We start from the raw sequence: 15,708 nt of genomic DNA, 5'->3' as shown, positions 1-15,708 counted from the left end.
TGAATGAATGAGCACTGCTGTCTCAGCGCACTTGTGGGAGAAGAGACGCAGAGAGAGGGAGATCAGTGTGCCTCGGATTGCGTGTCCCGGGTATCTGCGGTCTGGCTGAGTTGGGCCCGTTGCTTCCACCCTGGCAAGCTCGGGGACAGCCGTCCCCTCTCCTGGCCCAACTCTCCACCACCCTCTCCCTCCACCCAACTTCTTTACTTCCTGAAGTCATCTGGCTCCCTAATCACACTCTGAGAAAATCAGTGAAAAGGAGAGCTGCTAGGAGTCACTGCAAAGACTGCGGCTGCCGCCCGGAATCAGGCGCATCTCCCCCTCCCAGGCAGCCTCCTGGACCACCCTTCCCCGGTGGCCAGCTGTCTGGTTTGCCCGTCCAGGCCTGAAGGGGTTCCCGGGCCCCTGGAGAGCCGGGGTGAAGCAGGCTGAGCTGGCCTGGAAGAGGCCCGCAGAAGTGATCAGACCCGCTTGCCTGGGTCCTGGTCATCAGAGCCGGGCACCTGGTGCGTCCGAGATGGGGTGTTGGATTTGTGAAGACTCACCAAACCTTGCTGACTCTTCTGTTTGTGGCTACACTGCACTTTGACGGTTTTTAAGGAATCCACAGCAGGAGAAAGAAGTACAGCAAAACGTGCACTGGTGATCGCAAGCCTGGGCAGGGTTTCAGGTGCTTCGTGTCAGTTCTCGATCATCAGGGCAGTTTTCTTTCCTCGAAGACAGTGCTTGGAGTGGTCATGAACTCCGCCCTCCTGTGGGTTCACTCTCTGTGCCGCCCTCCGTGCCCGGCACTCACACCAGGAGCTGTGGGGACAGCAGGTGCCAGAGCCCACCTGGGAGGGGATGGGGGCTGGGCCATCAAGGGAGGCGTACGTAGCTCGGGGGAAGCTCGCTCTCCCCGCTCCGAGCCCGGTCCGCCTTCCTCGCGGCAGCCGCAGGGACATTGACTCCCGGAAAGCGGCCCCGGCCGGTGACCAGGTCTGGGCTGCAGGAGGCCCGGCCTCACCCTCCAGGCCGCGCAGCTTCTGCTCGGTTTCCCCGCAGGCACCTTCGCTCCCGCGGGGCCTGCCCACGTGTGCCCCCCTCCAGCCGGGCGCTGGGTTCCCGTTAGCTCACCGCGCTGCCCCCTCTCCCCACAGGTTAACGACGAGAATGTGGTGAAGGTCGGCCACCGGCAGGTGGTGAACATGATCCGCCAGGGAGGGAATCACCTCGTCCTCAAGGTGGTCACGGTGACCAGGAATCTCGACCCAGACGACACCGCCAGGAAGAAAGGTGCCCTCCCAGCCGCCAGCCCTGCCCCAGGGATGGGTGGGGGGCAGGGCTCTTCCCCCCAGGCCCCTGTGCTCAGGCGCTTGCGGGGTGTGCCCCATCTCCTGCCACTGGGGGGTGTCCCGTTCCCCCTGCCCCAGAGTAGGAAACAAGTCAGAAAGGGAGGTTAGGAGGGGACTCGGCCTTGCCCACAGGGAGTGGCGGCCTCAGGCCAGGGCTGTGTTCAGCAGACAGGGGCCTGGGGGCTCCCGCTCCAAACTGACCTGCATCGGTCACTGTGATGGCACGCAGCCTGGGCCCACGGAACGGAGAGGTCCTCGGGGCCACCCTCCTTCCCAAGGGAGGTCACAGCTGGGGGACACTGGGGCTGAGCAAGGCCTGCAGAGGGGCGCCGGGAGCAGGCCAGAGCCACTCTCTGGCAGGAAAGAGACTGGAGAAGCACGTCGGGACCTCCGGTATTTCAGCACTGCCGTGACCACTGCCAGCTTCCCCACCCTGGGGGAGGCCCCATCTCAGCCTTCCCAGCAGGTTCAGGGGCCCCACCTGCCGTTTGTTCTGGAAGGGGCAGGGGGGTGGCGGCACTGGGGCCCGGCTCTCACCTCCATCTCTCCTGTCTGCCCCTCAAGCTCCTCCACCTCCAAAGCGTGCTCCGACCACGGCCCTCACCCTGCGCTCCAAGTCCATGACCTCGGAGCTGGAAGAGCTCGGTAAGTGCCACGTCCGGCCCGCCCCAGCCCTGCGCTGTCGCCAGCACCCAGCACGCCAGCGGGCCGGCCTCAGCGAAGCCCCAGCCTCTGCATGGCCCTCTGCTTGCTCGCTTGCCCCTCTCCTGGCCCCGACACCCGGAAAGGGGTCAGGAAACGCCCCCGTGTGCGGCGCTCCCGCGCTGGCCCGCTGGGGTCCTGCCGGCTTCGGGGGTGGTTAGTAGTTTCGCCTAACCTCTTTTTGGTTCGTCTAACATTGTTTTGTTTTGAATTTTTGGGCCTCTCACTAGTGGATAAAGGTAAGCTGCCCCACTGTGGCCCCCCAAGCAGCCCCCCTGCTGTCTAGGGTGCCCCCCGAAATCTTCCCCACTGTGTGTGGCTCAGACCAGAAAGCCGCGGCCCTGGCGTCTGGCATAGATAGCAGTGGGGTTGGCGGGCCTGGTGGGCTGCAGGCCAAGTGGAGGGAGGTCCTGGTGCCTTCTCGAAAGGACTGCAAAGGACAGAGGGCTGTGGCCATTGGACCCCACCACATGGCCTGGGGAAGGATGTGCAGAGCAACGTGAGCCCTGGGTCTAGCGGCCATGTGGCTGATGAAGAGGGATGACTCCTGGCGCTGGTTAAACATCACACCGGGGTGTCACCACGGCGCCCAGGGACACCTCCAGGAGGAGGTCGCTCTGACCACACGGGAGCGGGCGAGTGGACTGACGGCTTTCTCCGCTGAGAGCTCAGTGGGCAGGGAGGGGAAGCATCTGTGAGCTCTGCCCAGGGCAGGTTACGGGGGCACAAAACAGATCGTCAGGCCCAGCTGGTCCGGGGGCTGGGAGTCCCAGCAGCCTCACTGGTCTGCGAATCGCTGTCGCTGCCACCTGGTCCCAGCCTTCAGGGGGAGACCCTCTCCTTTGGCCCTTCCCTCCAAAAAAGTACAGAGCGGCCCCTTCTCCCTTGCAGCTCCTTTGGGAGGGTCTCCCACACTCTGTCCTCCCCAGGCCCAGGCTGTCTCCCAGCGAGGGCCCCCTCGCCTGTCACCATGTCCTGGGTCTAGAATCTGCAGCTCAGCTGGAGGCCTAGGTCTTCCAGAAAAGGGCAGCACTGCTGTGGGGCTGCCCACCTCCACCCAGAGCCACGAGTTCGCCCGGAGCCCCTTTCCTCTGGCCCCTCCTTGCCCACACCCTGTCTGTCCAAACAAGACTCTCCAGGAAACGCCCCCTGAACCCCAGGCCTGGCCCAGCCCCCGACGGGGATGACAGTGTGAATTATCACCCGTGCTTCTCTAAGGCCAGGCAGCATGTGCCACGCGGGCTCCCCCCAGGAGGACCTGCAGGCAGGTCACCTTTAAGGGGGCGCAGCTCAGGGCGCTGTGAGGGTCCCTCCTAAGAGCAGCCTCGGCTCACGCGGTCCAGTTCGGCGGGGTGCCAGGAAGGGGCGGGTGCTGAGCGAGAGGAAAGCCCCTTGTCCCCGCGGGAAGGTTTGCTGGAGGGCAAATCAGAAAAGGCAGGCCACCTGCCCGGCAGGTCCCAGGAGAGCGTAGACAGGGCACCCCTGCCCACCCGCGTGTGCCCCAGAACCAGGGGTGCGCGTGGTGGGGAGGTCGGCCCCCAGCGAGGCAGCACCGCCGCCACGGGACTCACGCTCCCCTTTCTGTTTGCAAGCCTCCGTCCGGAAGAAGAAGGGTAAGGGGCGACCCGGTGTCTTGTCTCACCCCCCCGCCCGCACGCCTGTGGCCCTCAGCCTCGAGTCTAGAACGTGCCGTGACCTTGTACTGTCTCCTCCCTGCTCGGGGTCCTGTAGGGGGCCCAGCCCCAGGACGGGTCCCGTTTCAGTCTGTCACACCTGCCCCGCCCCTCCTGTCTGTGGTGCCCCAGCGTGTTCTGCGTCTCCCCAAGTCGTGTCCACGTCATCGTGACTGTGGGGACCCCGCGCCCTGTCACAGCCGGGCCTGCCCTGGTCGGGGGGTCAGGCAGCCTCCGTGGCTGCTGGTCAGGGTGCAGGCCAGCAGGGCTCCCGGCAAATGGACCCCTGAGCGCCCTCTGCCGTGGGCAGCAGCTGCCGCCTCCCTTCAGCTCCAGAAAACCCCCCGCTCTCCAGGAGGCCTGCTCTACACGTGCAGGAAGACTGCCCTTGAGCTGGGGGCAGCTGCAAGGCCATGCCGCTCCCTGCCCCTGCCCCTGCCCCAGGCCAGCGTGGAGACAGAGGACCCAGCCTCTGTGCCGTGAGCAGCTAAGACACCAGCGCCACATGCCCAGCAGCCGGGCCCCGATCGGCCCCTCCCGCAGCAGTGCCCACACCTGGGGGGTTTCTCACCTAGTAGCTGGAGACGACTCCCCCAGCGACTACAAGCAGCACTGTCCGTTCAGGGGCAGGCGGTGACCCTCCCACAGGCCCTAGGCGCTACCGCTGAGACACGGCACGGTACCCGAAACGCTGAGATGGGGAGGCGGGTCTCGGAACCCAGCAGGGCGGTATCTGGGGGCAGGGTCGCGGGTCCTGGAGCACCGGGAAGCGCCTCCTCTCTCACCCACTGTCTCCCCAGAGGCAGGCTAACCCTCGCAGCCTCTCTCTGGAGCAGTCCTGGGCCTCCCCCCCCACCCCCCAGGGGCTGCCCGGGAAATTCCCAGTGGGCTTTCTAGGATGGGTCACTGTGTCAACCATGTGGTGGACGCCCAAGGCACAGGAAGTTTCCTGGGATTACCTTTCCCTCTGAACCCCCCTTCGATCCAAGGCCAACGCCAGCTGGCAGGAACCCTCCGTCCACCATAACTTCCAGAAGAGGCACCGCACCAGGGGCTGCAGGAGCCCCGTGGCCACAACAGGGCTAGCCGTGAAAGTCTGTTGTCAGGGGGAGCAGCTCAGATTCGGAGCCGGCCCAGCCTTGGGGGCGCATGTGGCCTGCCCCCACCCGCCCCCAGGGGCCCCAGCAGCCAATCACCCCGGGCTGTGACAAAAGGACAGAAGTCGTGTTCTACACGGCCAGCCTAGGCCAGGGCAGAGGCACACAGAGGACAGGCCAGAGTCCTGGAGAGGGGGACCCACCTTCCTTCGGAGAGTGGAGAAAACTGGATGTGAGTTTGAGCTCAGACACCTCCAGTGTTTCCTGAGGACCTGCTCTAGTCCCCAGACACCATGCTCACGGGCACCACGGGGCGCGGGACCACCACAAGGGCCATGCTGGCCCAGGGCGGCTCCAGGCCAGAGCTGGTGGGACTGTCTTCACCATGGCTTCCAGGCCCCGCGGGCACCTCTGGCTGCTCCCGCGGGCCCGTCCCTTGGAAGGCGTGTGACTGGTCAGGGCCCGCAGGCCAGGGACAGTCGGCTGGGGTCAGAGCGCCCGCCCCCATTCCCGCACGGCCTCCTGGGACGATCAAGCACGAGACGGGCCGCTGGCAACAGCTGCTGCTTTGGCACGAGCGCTCATCATCTGTGACATCGGTGCCATCGGCGCTTGGCTTTCCTCTTGGAAGCTGTGTCGTGGAGGAAATCCTGTGCCGTGCCCTCTCACCCCGAGATGGGGCGAGGCTGGCCCTGCCCCCCAGAGAGCCCGGCAAAACAAACTGTTCAAAGTCACGAGGAGGGACAGGCTTCCTGGACGCCTCTGGGATTAGGACGCATTCCATGAAGCCGACTGCCCGAAAAGCTGAAGGGGCCGAGAATCCCAATCCCGGCCTTGCCGGACATTTCTGGAGCACCTGGGATGCTCTCCCGACGGTTCTGAGGAGCAGGGGTGCTGGAACCGGCCCGGCACGTGGCCACAGGCAGACGGGGGTCACAGAGTCTCTGCGGTGGGCGCCCCATTGCCCCCTGGGGAGCAGTGCTGCAGGAAACACGGCCACAGGCTCCTCTGGCAGCCAGGTGCGCCACGTCAGCCCGGGGGGGGGGGGGCCTCAGCTTCCCCAGCTCGCCCCGATTTCGGGGGTTGTTTCACTCCACAATTTGATGCCTTTCTCCTGCAAAGCCGGCGACGTCTGCTGGACGAGCTGGGATCTCTCCTGCGGGAGGGCTCGGGCACGCGGGTGACCCTGCCTGTGGTCAGGGGAGGGCCCCGGCTGGGGACTCCAGTGACAGGCAGGAGTCCCCACCTGTGCTCTGGTTCCCAAGAGACACGCGGCTGCACGTGACCCACCCATGCTTGACATCCACCACCCGCCCTCCCCACCCAGGAAGCGTGCAGCCTGTGGACAGTGGGCACCCGACTGTACGTCTGCTTAGAAAGTTAAGATACAGGGGTCGCTTCCGGAGTGTTTCCATCAGCTCCCCACTAGATGATTGTTTCTGAAGCGCTGACAGCTTTCCGGTCGGCCTGCAGGACTGCTTTCAGCCTCAGAGGGCTTCATTTTAAGACTGCAGGGGACTGGACTCACTAATCCTCTTCATCTGGAATCCTTGAATAGAGACGCAACGCCAGGCTTTTACAAACCGTACATAATAATCCTTATGAGCCCAGAAAGACAAGCAGGAACCCAGTCTCACAGCTTTTCTTAAAAGCCTTCACGTGCAGGCAAACAAACCCTCCAACACAGGGGCTGAGCAGAGTCTCGAGTCAGGCCACCAGCCTCCCTTTGAAAAGAGGGCCAGGAGGGGACCCGGGCCCCCGGGAGGGAAGCGATGCAGGGTGACCTTCTGTATATGAACCACACAAAACCACACTAACTAGCTGTCACTGAGGACAGAACAATAGCCCCTGACACAACCCCACAGACCAAGATGCTCTCATGTGTTCTGGTTCAAAAGAATGCTTAGGTGGCATGGAGACCAGAGGGCAAAGGCTTAAACAAAGACCAGGACGTCCACTTCAAGGTCGCCGTGGCTCCAGGGGATACACCTTCACACCTTCAATTACACTCCAGACCCGACGTGGACGTGGCGTGACTGTGCGGGCATGGTGCCCTGACTTTTCAGTCAGCTGGACCAGGCAGATCGTTGTGACGGCAACCCATCGGATGGCCGCTGTCAGCCAAGGCTCGGCACCCTGGCCCAGGAGTGGACACGGGGGCCAGGTGACCCCGACTGGAGCCCAAGCTCCCACCTGCTCCCAGAGTTCCACCTGCATGAATGACCTGAAGCATCCCAGATCCCCAGTTGTTCTCTCTGCAGAACGGGAATAACCCCTCCCCTATGGCCAGGTTCCTGTTAGAATGAGAAACGGGATGAAGGTGCCAAGAATTTCCATGGGGTCGGGGACTGCTGTCGTTAACGATGGCGCCTTTGCCTCACCTGTGCACACCCACCATCGAGGTGTGTTTTGGGGGTGTCTGCCACATGCCTGGGGCCCCAAGCGTGCTGGGGGTGTGGGGGGACCAGACGTGGACTCGCAGGGCCCAGCTGGAGACAGGAGCCTCTGGAGGGTCCAGATGGTGTAACTCTCCATCCCAGGAGAGCCATCCGGCCCCGGAGCCCCTCGGCCCTCGCCCCGTGCTGTGCCCCGACGTGGCCAGCTGCACGGCGGCCGTGCCCCCCACGGGAGAGTCGCCCTTTCCCTAACTCAGTGGCATCCCCTCCAGGGCCACATTCCTGGAGGCCCCAGGGAAGGGGGGGAGCCTAGCGGAGCTGCACAGGCTGAAGCTAAGGCTGGGCCTGAGAAGACGGCCAAACCCGCGGACGAAGGTCCCAACGCGGGAGACAGACCTGACTCCCCGCCGCCGTTGGAGAAGGAGCTGCACCTCGGCCGAAGCAAAGCCGACAGCCACCGGGAGATGCCCGGCTTCCAGGAGCGGGCCAAGGGGACCTGCAGGTCACCATGGGCTCACTGGGGACGTCAACCAAGGACCCTGAGTCCTCTAGCCAAGGGGGTGGGGGGGTGGGGGAGACGAGCACAGGAACAAGTGAAACCCCAGCCTGAAGAGAATCCTGGCCCAGACCCAAGGGGAAGGCTTCCTGAAGGAGGCACGTCGCTGGGACTGGGGGTGTGGGGGGGATCCGGCAAAGGGAGGAGGGTCAGAGGAGAGGCTGGGCCACAAGGGTGGGCGCTGAGCGGCCCCGCAACCGTAGCTGGGCTGGCCAGAGACGTGGGTGTTTCCAACCGACTCCCTAAAGGGGCGGGCGCTTACCAGTGTCCCCCGAGGAGGCCAGAAGCCGGGAGAGCCGGGGGTCCCGGAAGCAGGGAGGATGCCGGGGCGGGGCTGGGGGACCTGAGCATCCCCGTGCCAGCTGGCGGGTCGGGAAGGGCCTCCCGCGAGCTGCCGTGCCTGAGCTCCTCGGCCTTCCCCGAGCAGGCGACCTGGGACTGTGGGACTCTCACCCTGGTCCAGAATGTGGCTGGGCACCGACCAGGAAGGGGCCCCGAGAAGCCGGAGGCCTGCCTGTTGGGACCTCTCCAGGGGCTGCGCTCTTCCTGGGGGGCCGCGGGCCTTAAACCCAGTGCCCGGAGCTCCCGCCTGGACTCTCACGCTGGCCTCGCAGCTTGGGGCTGCCGAGACCCCAGAGGCCTGGGCCTTTCTGACAGCACGAGCTTCGTGGGGCATCACAAGACCCCAGAAGGGTGTGGGGTGAGCTAGGAGGAGACCTCGAGCTGTGGACAGAATGTTCTTGGGGGGGGGGGGGGCGGGAGAGTGCAGCGCCTCACAGGGTCCAAAGTGGGAGATTCCCACCAGGCCCACCTCACGCTGGCTTCTGCTCCCCCGGGCGCCCCTGGTGTCAGCAAACCAGGGTCCTGCGCTTTCACAGCCCTGATCAGACGCCGGTGCCTGAGCTCAGACGGCCTGCAGGCGGAGGCTAGGGTGTCAGGCAGGTCCAGGACGTGCTCCAGTGTTCGGTTTTCCCCCAAGTTTAACGTTTTAAATTTAAATTTTTAAATCCTTTCTTAATCTGTAAGCATCCCTGATAACTAACCCTTGGCTTTCTTTTTCACAAGGAACTGAGAATGTTCAGCTCTTGGGGGAGGGGGGACTCCCCCGCACAGCAAGGCACAAACCTCGACTGGCTCCTGAGCGGGGGGACTGCCTCCCCTCCCCACCCCTACCCCTGCCTACACCCACGCTGCCCAGCCGCCTCCAGCCCTGGGTGCTGGGTCCTTAGACCCTGGCAAGTGCGCTTAGTTTCAAAGGAGCCACACCTCTGAGCTCTTAAAAAGAAAAAAGTTCAAAACATTGACTTCGCTCCCACCAGCAAGAATAAACCGCGCTAGCATGAACAAAGCGACGCCCTCTGAGTGCCAGGGCCTCCGGGGCTGAGGCTGCGTTGCCTCCGCGAGGGTCTCCTTCCCCTCCTGTCCACGTGCACCCGGGGTGGGGGGTACGGCTTGGGGAACAGGTCCTGTCAGTGTCAACGCTTGTGGTCGAGAGGCATGCGTGCTCCACACCACAGCGACAAACCACTTGTACCATAAAAGCTTCGTGAAAAGGCACAAGGCACTTGGGCATTTTTCTAACTCAGCCCCTTGCCCGATTGTGTTTTGGGGCTTCGGTCACTGACGCCCGTCCTGACGGTCACGTTCACGTTGCAGATAAACCCGATGAGATAGTCCCAGCCTCCAAGCCATCCCGAACTGCTGAGACCGTGGCAGTGGAGTCCAGGGTGGCCACCATCAAGCAGCGGCCCACCAGCCGGTGCTTCCCCTCCGTCTCGGACGTGAACGTGAGTGGCCGGGCCGGGGGAGCGGGCGGCCGGCCGGTGTGGGCAGACCTCGCGGTTGCAGTTCACCCTCCCCAGCGTCCAGACCCGGAGCCCCAACCCGCGTGCACGCGGCAGGCACCCCAGTCCAGTGCAGACCCGCAGTGGGGGACAGACCACCGCGTGACCGGCTCAGTAACTCGCCCCGGGGGCCTTCCCGTAGGCCACCCGGAGCGAAGCAGCCTTCTGGGGTGGACGAGGCCCGACCCCACCGCCCCGGGGAGCAGGGCTCCGCGTACGCCTGGGACCCCGCCCCTCTGAGGTCTCAGGCCACCGTTATTCCCAGGGGTTGTGACCTCCCTGGGCGGTCAGCAGAGACCACGGGCCACGACAAGCTGGCAGAGCCGCCCGTCCTCTGGGCAGGCTGCTTCTCTCAGGTTCCAGACGTGGCCCTCTCCACCCCAGCTTCGTGCCTGCTGCCGGTCTGAGCACCACCTGTCACGCTTACTTACTTTGTATCTTCTATGAATCCGCTTCAGATTGACTCTGTTTAACCGCGCCTCTTCCTAACAATGCCCAGAAATATCATCAGTTCGATGCGACCGTTTTGCGTAGTACACGATACAGGATGCCCCCTGCCTCCCCTCATCTCCAGAAGGCCCGGGCGGCTCCTCCAGGGCCCTGCGTCCCGACCCCCCACCCCCTGCGGCACCCCGTACCCAGCTCGTTCCAGACACCCTCCAAGCCCCGGGCCGGGCAGACGCCCAGAGCCCGGCGAGACTGGGTCTCGCGGGAACAGCCTGGGCGCGCGCACGCGTGTTTCCTTCGGGCTCCGCACCCGGCTGTTCCGAGTGGCCCTCCGACGCCACGAGGTGAGGCCAGCCAGCAACCTGTCTTCCGGTCAAGGAAGCAGCAACTTGGGCGGGGGCTGCACAGGGAAGCTGTTTGCAAAGCGAAGGAGGGACGCGCAAGGCTCCTCCCGGACCAGGCGGAGGAGGAAGGACGGGCAGCCCGCCTGCCGTGGGGCCCACGTGCCCCAGGGCGCCGCGCTCGGCTTCCCCCGCTCTGGGCCGCTGCGGTCAGCCCACTTTGTGGAGGCGGACGTGGCCAAGGCCGGACCCCACTGCCCACCGCCAGTGCTCTCTCCTACAGGACGTGCATCCTGGCCATTCTCCGTCAATGTCAGGCAGACCACGGCTCCGCTGTGCAGGGCTCATCGCCCTTTGAGGGCAGACAGCGCCCCGTCTGGGTCCTGGACGCTGGTGGGGCCCGTCGTCAGCCTCAGCTGGACACTGAGGTGCCCCCAGAAGCAGCCCATGACAGGTGTCCACTGCCCAGGGCTTCCGTGTCCGGCTGCCGTGGGTGGCGCTGGTCTGACACGGCTCACCCCGGGCTCTCTGGTTTGCAGTCCGTGTACGAACGCCAGGGGATCGCCGTGATGACGCCCACCGTTCCTGGGAGCCCGAAAGGCCCATTTCTGGGCCTCCCTCGAGGTACGATGCGAAGGCAAAAATCAATAGGTAAGCAGCGTGGCCACACCCGCAAAGGTGCCCCTTGGCTCTCAGCTCCCTCGGCAGTGCCCCTCAGCGGCCCCAGGCCCGCCCACCGGAGGGCGGGCACCCGGCCTCACCCCCAGGGAGGCCTTGACCATCTGAGCCGTCTGAAACTCTCCTACCCTCTGGATACCAAATCCAGGGTGGCTTCCCAGCCTCACCAGCCAAGTATCCGTGATAATACCAGCAGGGTGAGGGGCTGCAGTCAGGAGGGAGGTGGAGGTGGGCAGGTGACGTCCAGGAAGCCCCTCGCCCCCGCCCTGCGTGTTTAGAGTGGGCCGGCGGGGTGGGCCCAGGTCCCCTGCGAACGGCCACGGCGCGCTTTGTGGATGAGCTCGATGGGCACACTTCTAAGGGTGGCTGGGCCAGGTTCTCGCGCTCTGCGGGTACAACGTACTCTGCGCTGCGGGAAACTGCTACCTTCTTTCCTGCTGACTCTGTTCCAGGCAAGGTAAACGTGACCCCTTCAGACAGCCCCTTTGTGAGATAATCCAGCACTGTCTTTACCGTGTAAACTCTCAGAGAAGCTAAGGCCACTGCCGGACACTGGGGGACGCGGTGCCGCTCTGTGTGTCCAGCACTGCTGTCTCAGGCCTGGCGCTTCTGTCGCTAGTTTGGGGGGGTGGCAGCTGGCAGGAACTAAACGATAAGGGATGGCGGAGGTGGCGTCTGCCGGTCCCCAAAGTGCCCCCAGGAGCTCGGGGCCACCGCAGAGTAGCGCACACGCCATCTCCTGCCCCTGGCTCTCTAACTGCTTAATAACAGTCAATTTCCTCCCGTCAGACAGCAGAATCTTTCTATCAGGTTAGTGAACCTTACAGTTTGGCATCTGTAATGTGAATGTGACAGTTTACTCCATAAGGCGTATTCTGAAATTATTGCTCCTTGGGAACCTAACTGTCAGGCAGCCACCACGCATGCACACTCAGCGAGAAGGCCTCTGAGCAACCATCCTGGCGATGCCAAAACGCCCTCCCACGAGGAGCATGTGAAATTTGGAATACCCTTATCGAATGGCAGTTTTCACTGGAATAAATTACTGTAGTTTGTCCTAGGAGCTTTTTTGATTTGAAGTAATTCGTTTTGTTACCTCTTTGAAAAACCTGCACGCCCCCCACGCGAGACCCTCGTACTTGACGTCTGTCAGCATCCGTGTCTGTGCGCCGCTTCCCGTGTCCGGAGTGCGTTCTGTTGATGTTTTTATATCTTGAACTGTCGGAAAGAATCTGAAAGTCCACCCAGTGGACACACCAGAGCTCTGGGGCCCGACGCGGCCATCGCCCCTGCGGGCCCTCAGCACCCTCTCTCACCCAACACCCACGGGCTCCACAGGTCCAGTCCTCCAACTCGGACCGTGGTTAGTGGGGACCGTGGTAAACCACCGGGCCTCTCAGCCCAGCCCAGAGGGTCTTAGGACCCAGAGGGGTTCGCTGGGGCAGGCAGCCGAGTGTTTGGTCAGGATCCTGCTCCCGGCTTGGGTTGGGGTCTTGGGTTAGAGGGTCTGGGCGTGTTGCAGCACCTTCTCCTGCCAGGGCCGCTCAGCCATCCTCCTGAGGGCCTGGGGAGCTCCAGTACCCTTCGGGGGCCCAGAGAAGTCAGGCACCAAAACGGGCTCCTGTCGCGCGGGCGAGGCCACCCCAGGGTCCCCATACGCACAGCGTTCTGCTCGAGGGCGCCAGGCCTCCCCGCATACCTGCAGCACCTGCAGGACGTCGGTGCTCCGATGCCCCCGGGACAGCGGCACCATCCGCGTCCCATCAGCCAGTGCAGCCACTTGTGTTCCCTGTGCCCTCGTTTCCGACATGCAGCTCGACAGCCTCAGTCCCAAACCCGAAAACACCCGCCGGGGGCCCTGGCCAAGCCTGAAGGGATGGATGCCCCCTGATGCAGGCCACCCCTGCCCCCGACACACGCTCACACGTGTGCACACGAACCCCGGGGAGTCACGCGCCCTCCCCGGCTCGCACCCGTCGCCCTGGGCACCATCTCAACAGCACGCACTCCGTGCCTCCTGGGGCCTCTCCCTTCTTTTCTTTTTTTTTTTTTTGGCTCGGAATGGGCCACGTGACCTCTTGGCATCGTGGCTTGTGCTGCATTCTGTGAACAAGTGTGCATCGTGATTCTTTGTGAGTCTGCAGAGACACAGCGTGTCACACCATCCTAGGAGTTTAGTGGGGTGTTTGTTATTGCCGTGATTTATATCTAAACCTGTCTTCTACTTGTAGGAATGACGGGGGAAGAGCGGCAATTTCTGGCCCCTCCGATGCTCAAGTTCACCAGAAGCCTGTCCATGCCGGACACCTCCGAGGACATCCCCCCGCCGCCGCAGTCGGTGCCCCCCTCTCCTCCCCCGCCCTCCCCCTCCGCCTACAACTGCCCCAAGTCCCCAACTCCCAGAGTCTACGGGACGATCAAGCCCGCGTTCAATCAGAACTCCGCCGCCAAGGTGTCCCCGGCGGCTCGCTCCGACACGGTGGCCGCCATGATGAGGGAGAAGGGGCTGTACCTCCGGGGGGAGCTGGACCGCTACTCCCTGGACTCCGGGGACCTCTATAGCCGCCACGCCGCCGCCCAGGCCAACTTCCGCGGCAAGAGGGGCCAGATGCCCGAAAACCCGTACTCCGAGGTCGGGAAGATCGCCAGCAAAGCCGTCTACGTCCCCGCCAAGCCCGCCAGGCGGAAGGGCATGCTGGTGAAGCAGTCCAACGTGGAGGACAGCCCCGAGAAGACGTGCTCCATCCCCATCCCGACCATCATCGTCAAGGAGCCCTCCACCAGCAGCAGCGGGAAGAGCAGCCAGGGCAGCAGCGTGGAGATCGAGCCCCAGGCCTCCGAGCAGCCGGGCCAGCTGCGGCCCGACGACAGCCTGACCGTCAGCAGCCCCTTCGCCGCCGCCATCGCCGGGGCCGTCCGCGACCGCGAGAAGCGGCTGGAGGCCAGGAGGAACTCGCCGGCCTTCCTGTCCACCGACCTGGGGGACGAGGACGTGGGCCTGGGGCCGCCCGCCCCCCAGGCACGGCCCTCCGCGTTCCCCGAGGAGGGCGGGTTCGGCGAGGAGGACAGCACCGAGCAGCTGTCGTCACCCACACCAGGGGCAGCGACCAGGGAGCCCGAGAACCACTTCGTGGGTGGTGGCGAGGCCGGAGCTCAGGGTGAGGCCGGCAGGCCACTGAATTCCACGTCCAAAGCCAAGGGGCCCGAGGGCAGCCCTGCAGCTCCCCTCAAGGGCAGCAATGCGGCCGGCCCCGAGAATTACGTCCACCCCCTCACAGGGAGGCTGCTGGACCCGAGCTCCCCGCTGGCCCTGGCGCTCTCCGCGAGGGACCGAGCCTTGAAGGAGTCCCAGCAGGGCGCCAAGGGGGAGGCCCCCAAGGCCGACCTCAACAAACCTCTCTACATCGATACCAAAATGCGGCCCAGCGGGGAAGCGGGCTTCCCTCCGGTCACCAGACAGAACACGCGGGGGCCCCTGAGGCGGCAGGAGACGGAAAACAAGTACGAGACGGACCTGGGCAAGGAGCGGAGGGACGACAAGAAGGCCATGCTCGTCAACATCGTGGATGCGTCCCAGCAGAAGTCGGCCGGGCTGCTGATGGTCCACACCGTGGACGCGGCCAGCTCGGACGACTTCCTGCAGGAAGAGGATGAGGATGCCGACGCGGACACGAAGCCGGACCGCCCGCCGTCCGAGGTGCCAGAAGGTGTTCCCGAAACTGAAGGTGCTTTACCGATCCCCGCTGGCCCCGAGCCCGCGGCCGCCGCGCCCGGCAGGACCGTCGTGACGGCGGGCTCCGTGGAGGAGGCGGTGATCTTGCCGTTCCGCATCCCTCCCCCACCTCTGGCATCCGTGGATCTGGATGAGGATTTTATTTTTACAGAGCCATTGCCTCCCCCCCTGGAATTTGCAAACAGTTTTGATATCCCCGATGACCGCGTTGCTTCTGTCCCCGCACTCTCAGACCTGGTCAAGCAGAAGAAAAACGACGCCCCCCAGTCCCCTTCGCTGAACTCCAGCCAGCCCACCAACTCTGCGGACAGTAAGAAGCCAGCTGGCCTTTCGAACTGTCTGCCCGCCTCATTCCTGCCACCCCCCGAAAGCTTGGACGCCGTCACGGACTCTGGCATCGAGGAGGCGGACAGCCGGAGCAGCAGCGACCACCACCTCGAGACGACCAGCACCATCTCCACGGTGTCCAGCATCTCTACCCTGTCCTCCGAGGGCGGGGAGACCATGGACACCTGCACGGTCTACGCAGACGGGCAAGCGTTTACGGTTGACAAACCCCCAGTACCTCCTAAGCCAAAAATGAAGCCCATAATTCACAAAGGCAACGCCCTTTACCACGACGCGCTGCTCGAGGAGGACGTGGACAGCTTTGTGATCCCCCCGCCGGCACGCCCACCGCCCCCCGGCGGGGCCCAGCCCGGGACCACGAAGGTTATCCAGCCGAGGACCTCCAGGCTGTGGGGTGACATCTCGGAGGTCAAAAGCCCGATTCTCTCCGGCCCAAAGGCGAACGTGATTAGTGAGTTGAACTCAATCCTGCAGCAAATGAACCGAGAGAAATCGGCAAAGCCGGGGGAAGGACTGGACTCGCCAACGGGAACCAAGCCTGCCAGCCTCGCTCCAAGGT

General features: G+C 64.1%; 1 protein-coding gene across 6 annotated transcripts in view; it reads left to right on the top strand.

Moving 5' to 3' along the window:
* The window catches only part of SHANK2 (SH3 and multiple ankyrin repeat domains 2), a 570,985-nt gene that overhangs the window by 542,736 nt on the left and 12,541 nt on the right, over window positions 1-15,708 (top strand). For 5 of the 6 annotated variants that reach the window (XM_061202240.1, XM_061202242.1, XM_061202244.1 and 2 more), the window contains 5 exons: window positions 1,140-1,275; window positions 1,899-1,979; window positions 9,415-9,545; window positions 10,930-11,041; window positions 13,300-15,706. In XM_061202240.1, the coding sequence (XP_061058223.1) occupies window positions 1,140-1,275; window positions 1,899-1,979; window positions 9,415-9,545; window positions 10,930-11,041; window positions 13,300-15,706 (2,867 nt within the window). The remainder of the gene's footprint in view (window positions 1-1,139; window positions 1,276-1,898; window positions 1,980-9,414; window positions 9,546-10,929; window positions 11,042-13,299; window positions 15,707-15,708) is intronic. The other variant, XM_061202243.1, reaches the window with a different exon arrangement.

Source organism: Eubalaena glacialis, chromosome 10 (genome assembly GCF_028564815.1).
Source record: "Eubalaena glacialis isolate mEubGla1 chromosome 10, mEubGla1.1.hap2.+ XY, whole genome shotgun sequence".
NCBI classification, from domain to species: Eukaryota; Metazoa; Chordata; class Mammalia; order Artiodactyla; family Balaenidae; genus Eubalaena; species Eubalaena glacialis.
Note: the sequence above shows the minus strand (reverse complement) of the source record. Positions and strands in the feature narration are given on the sequence as shown.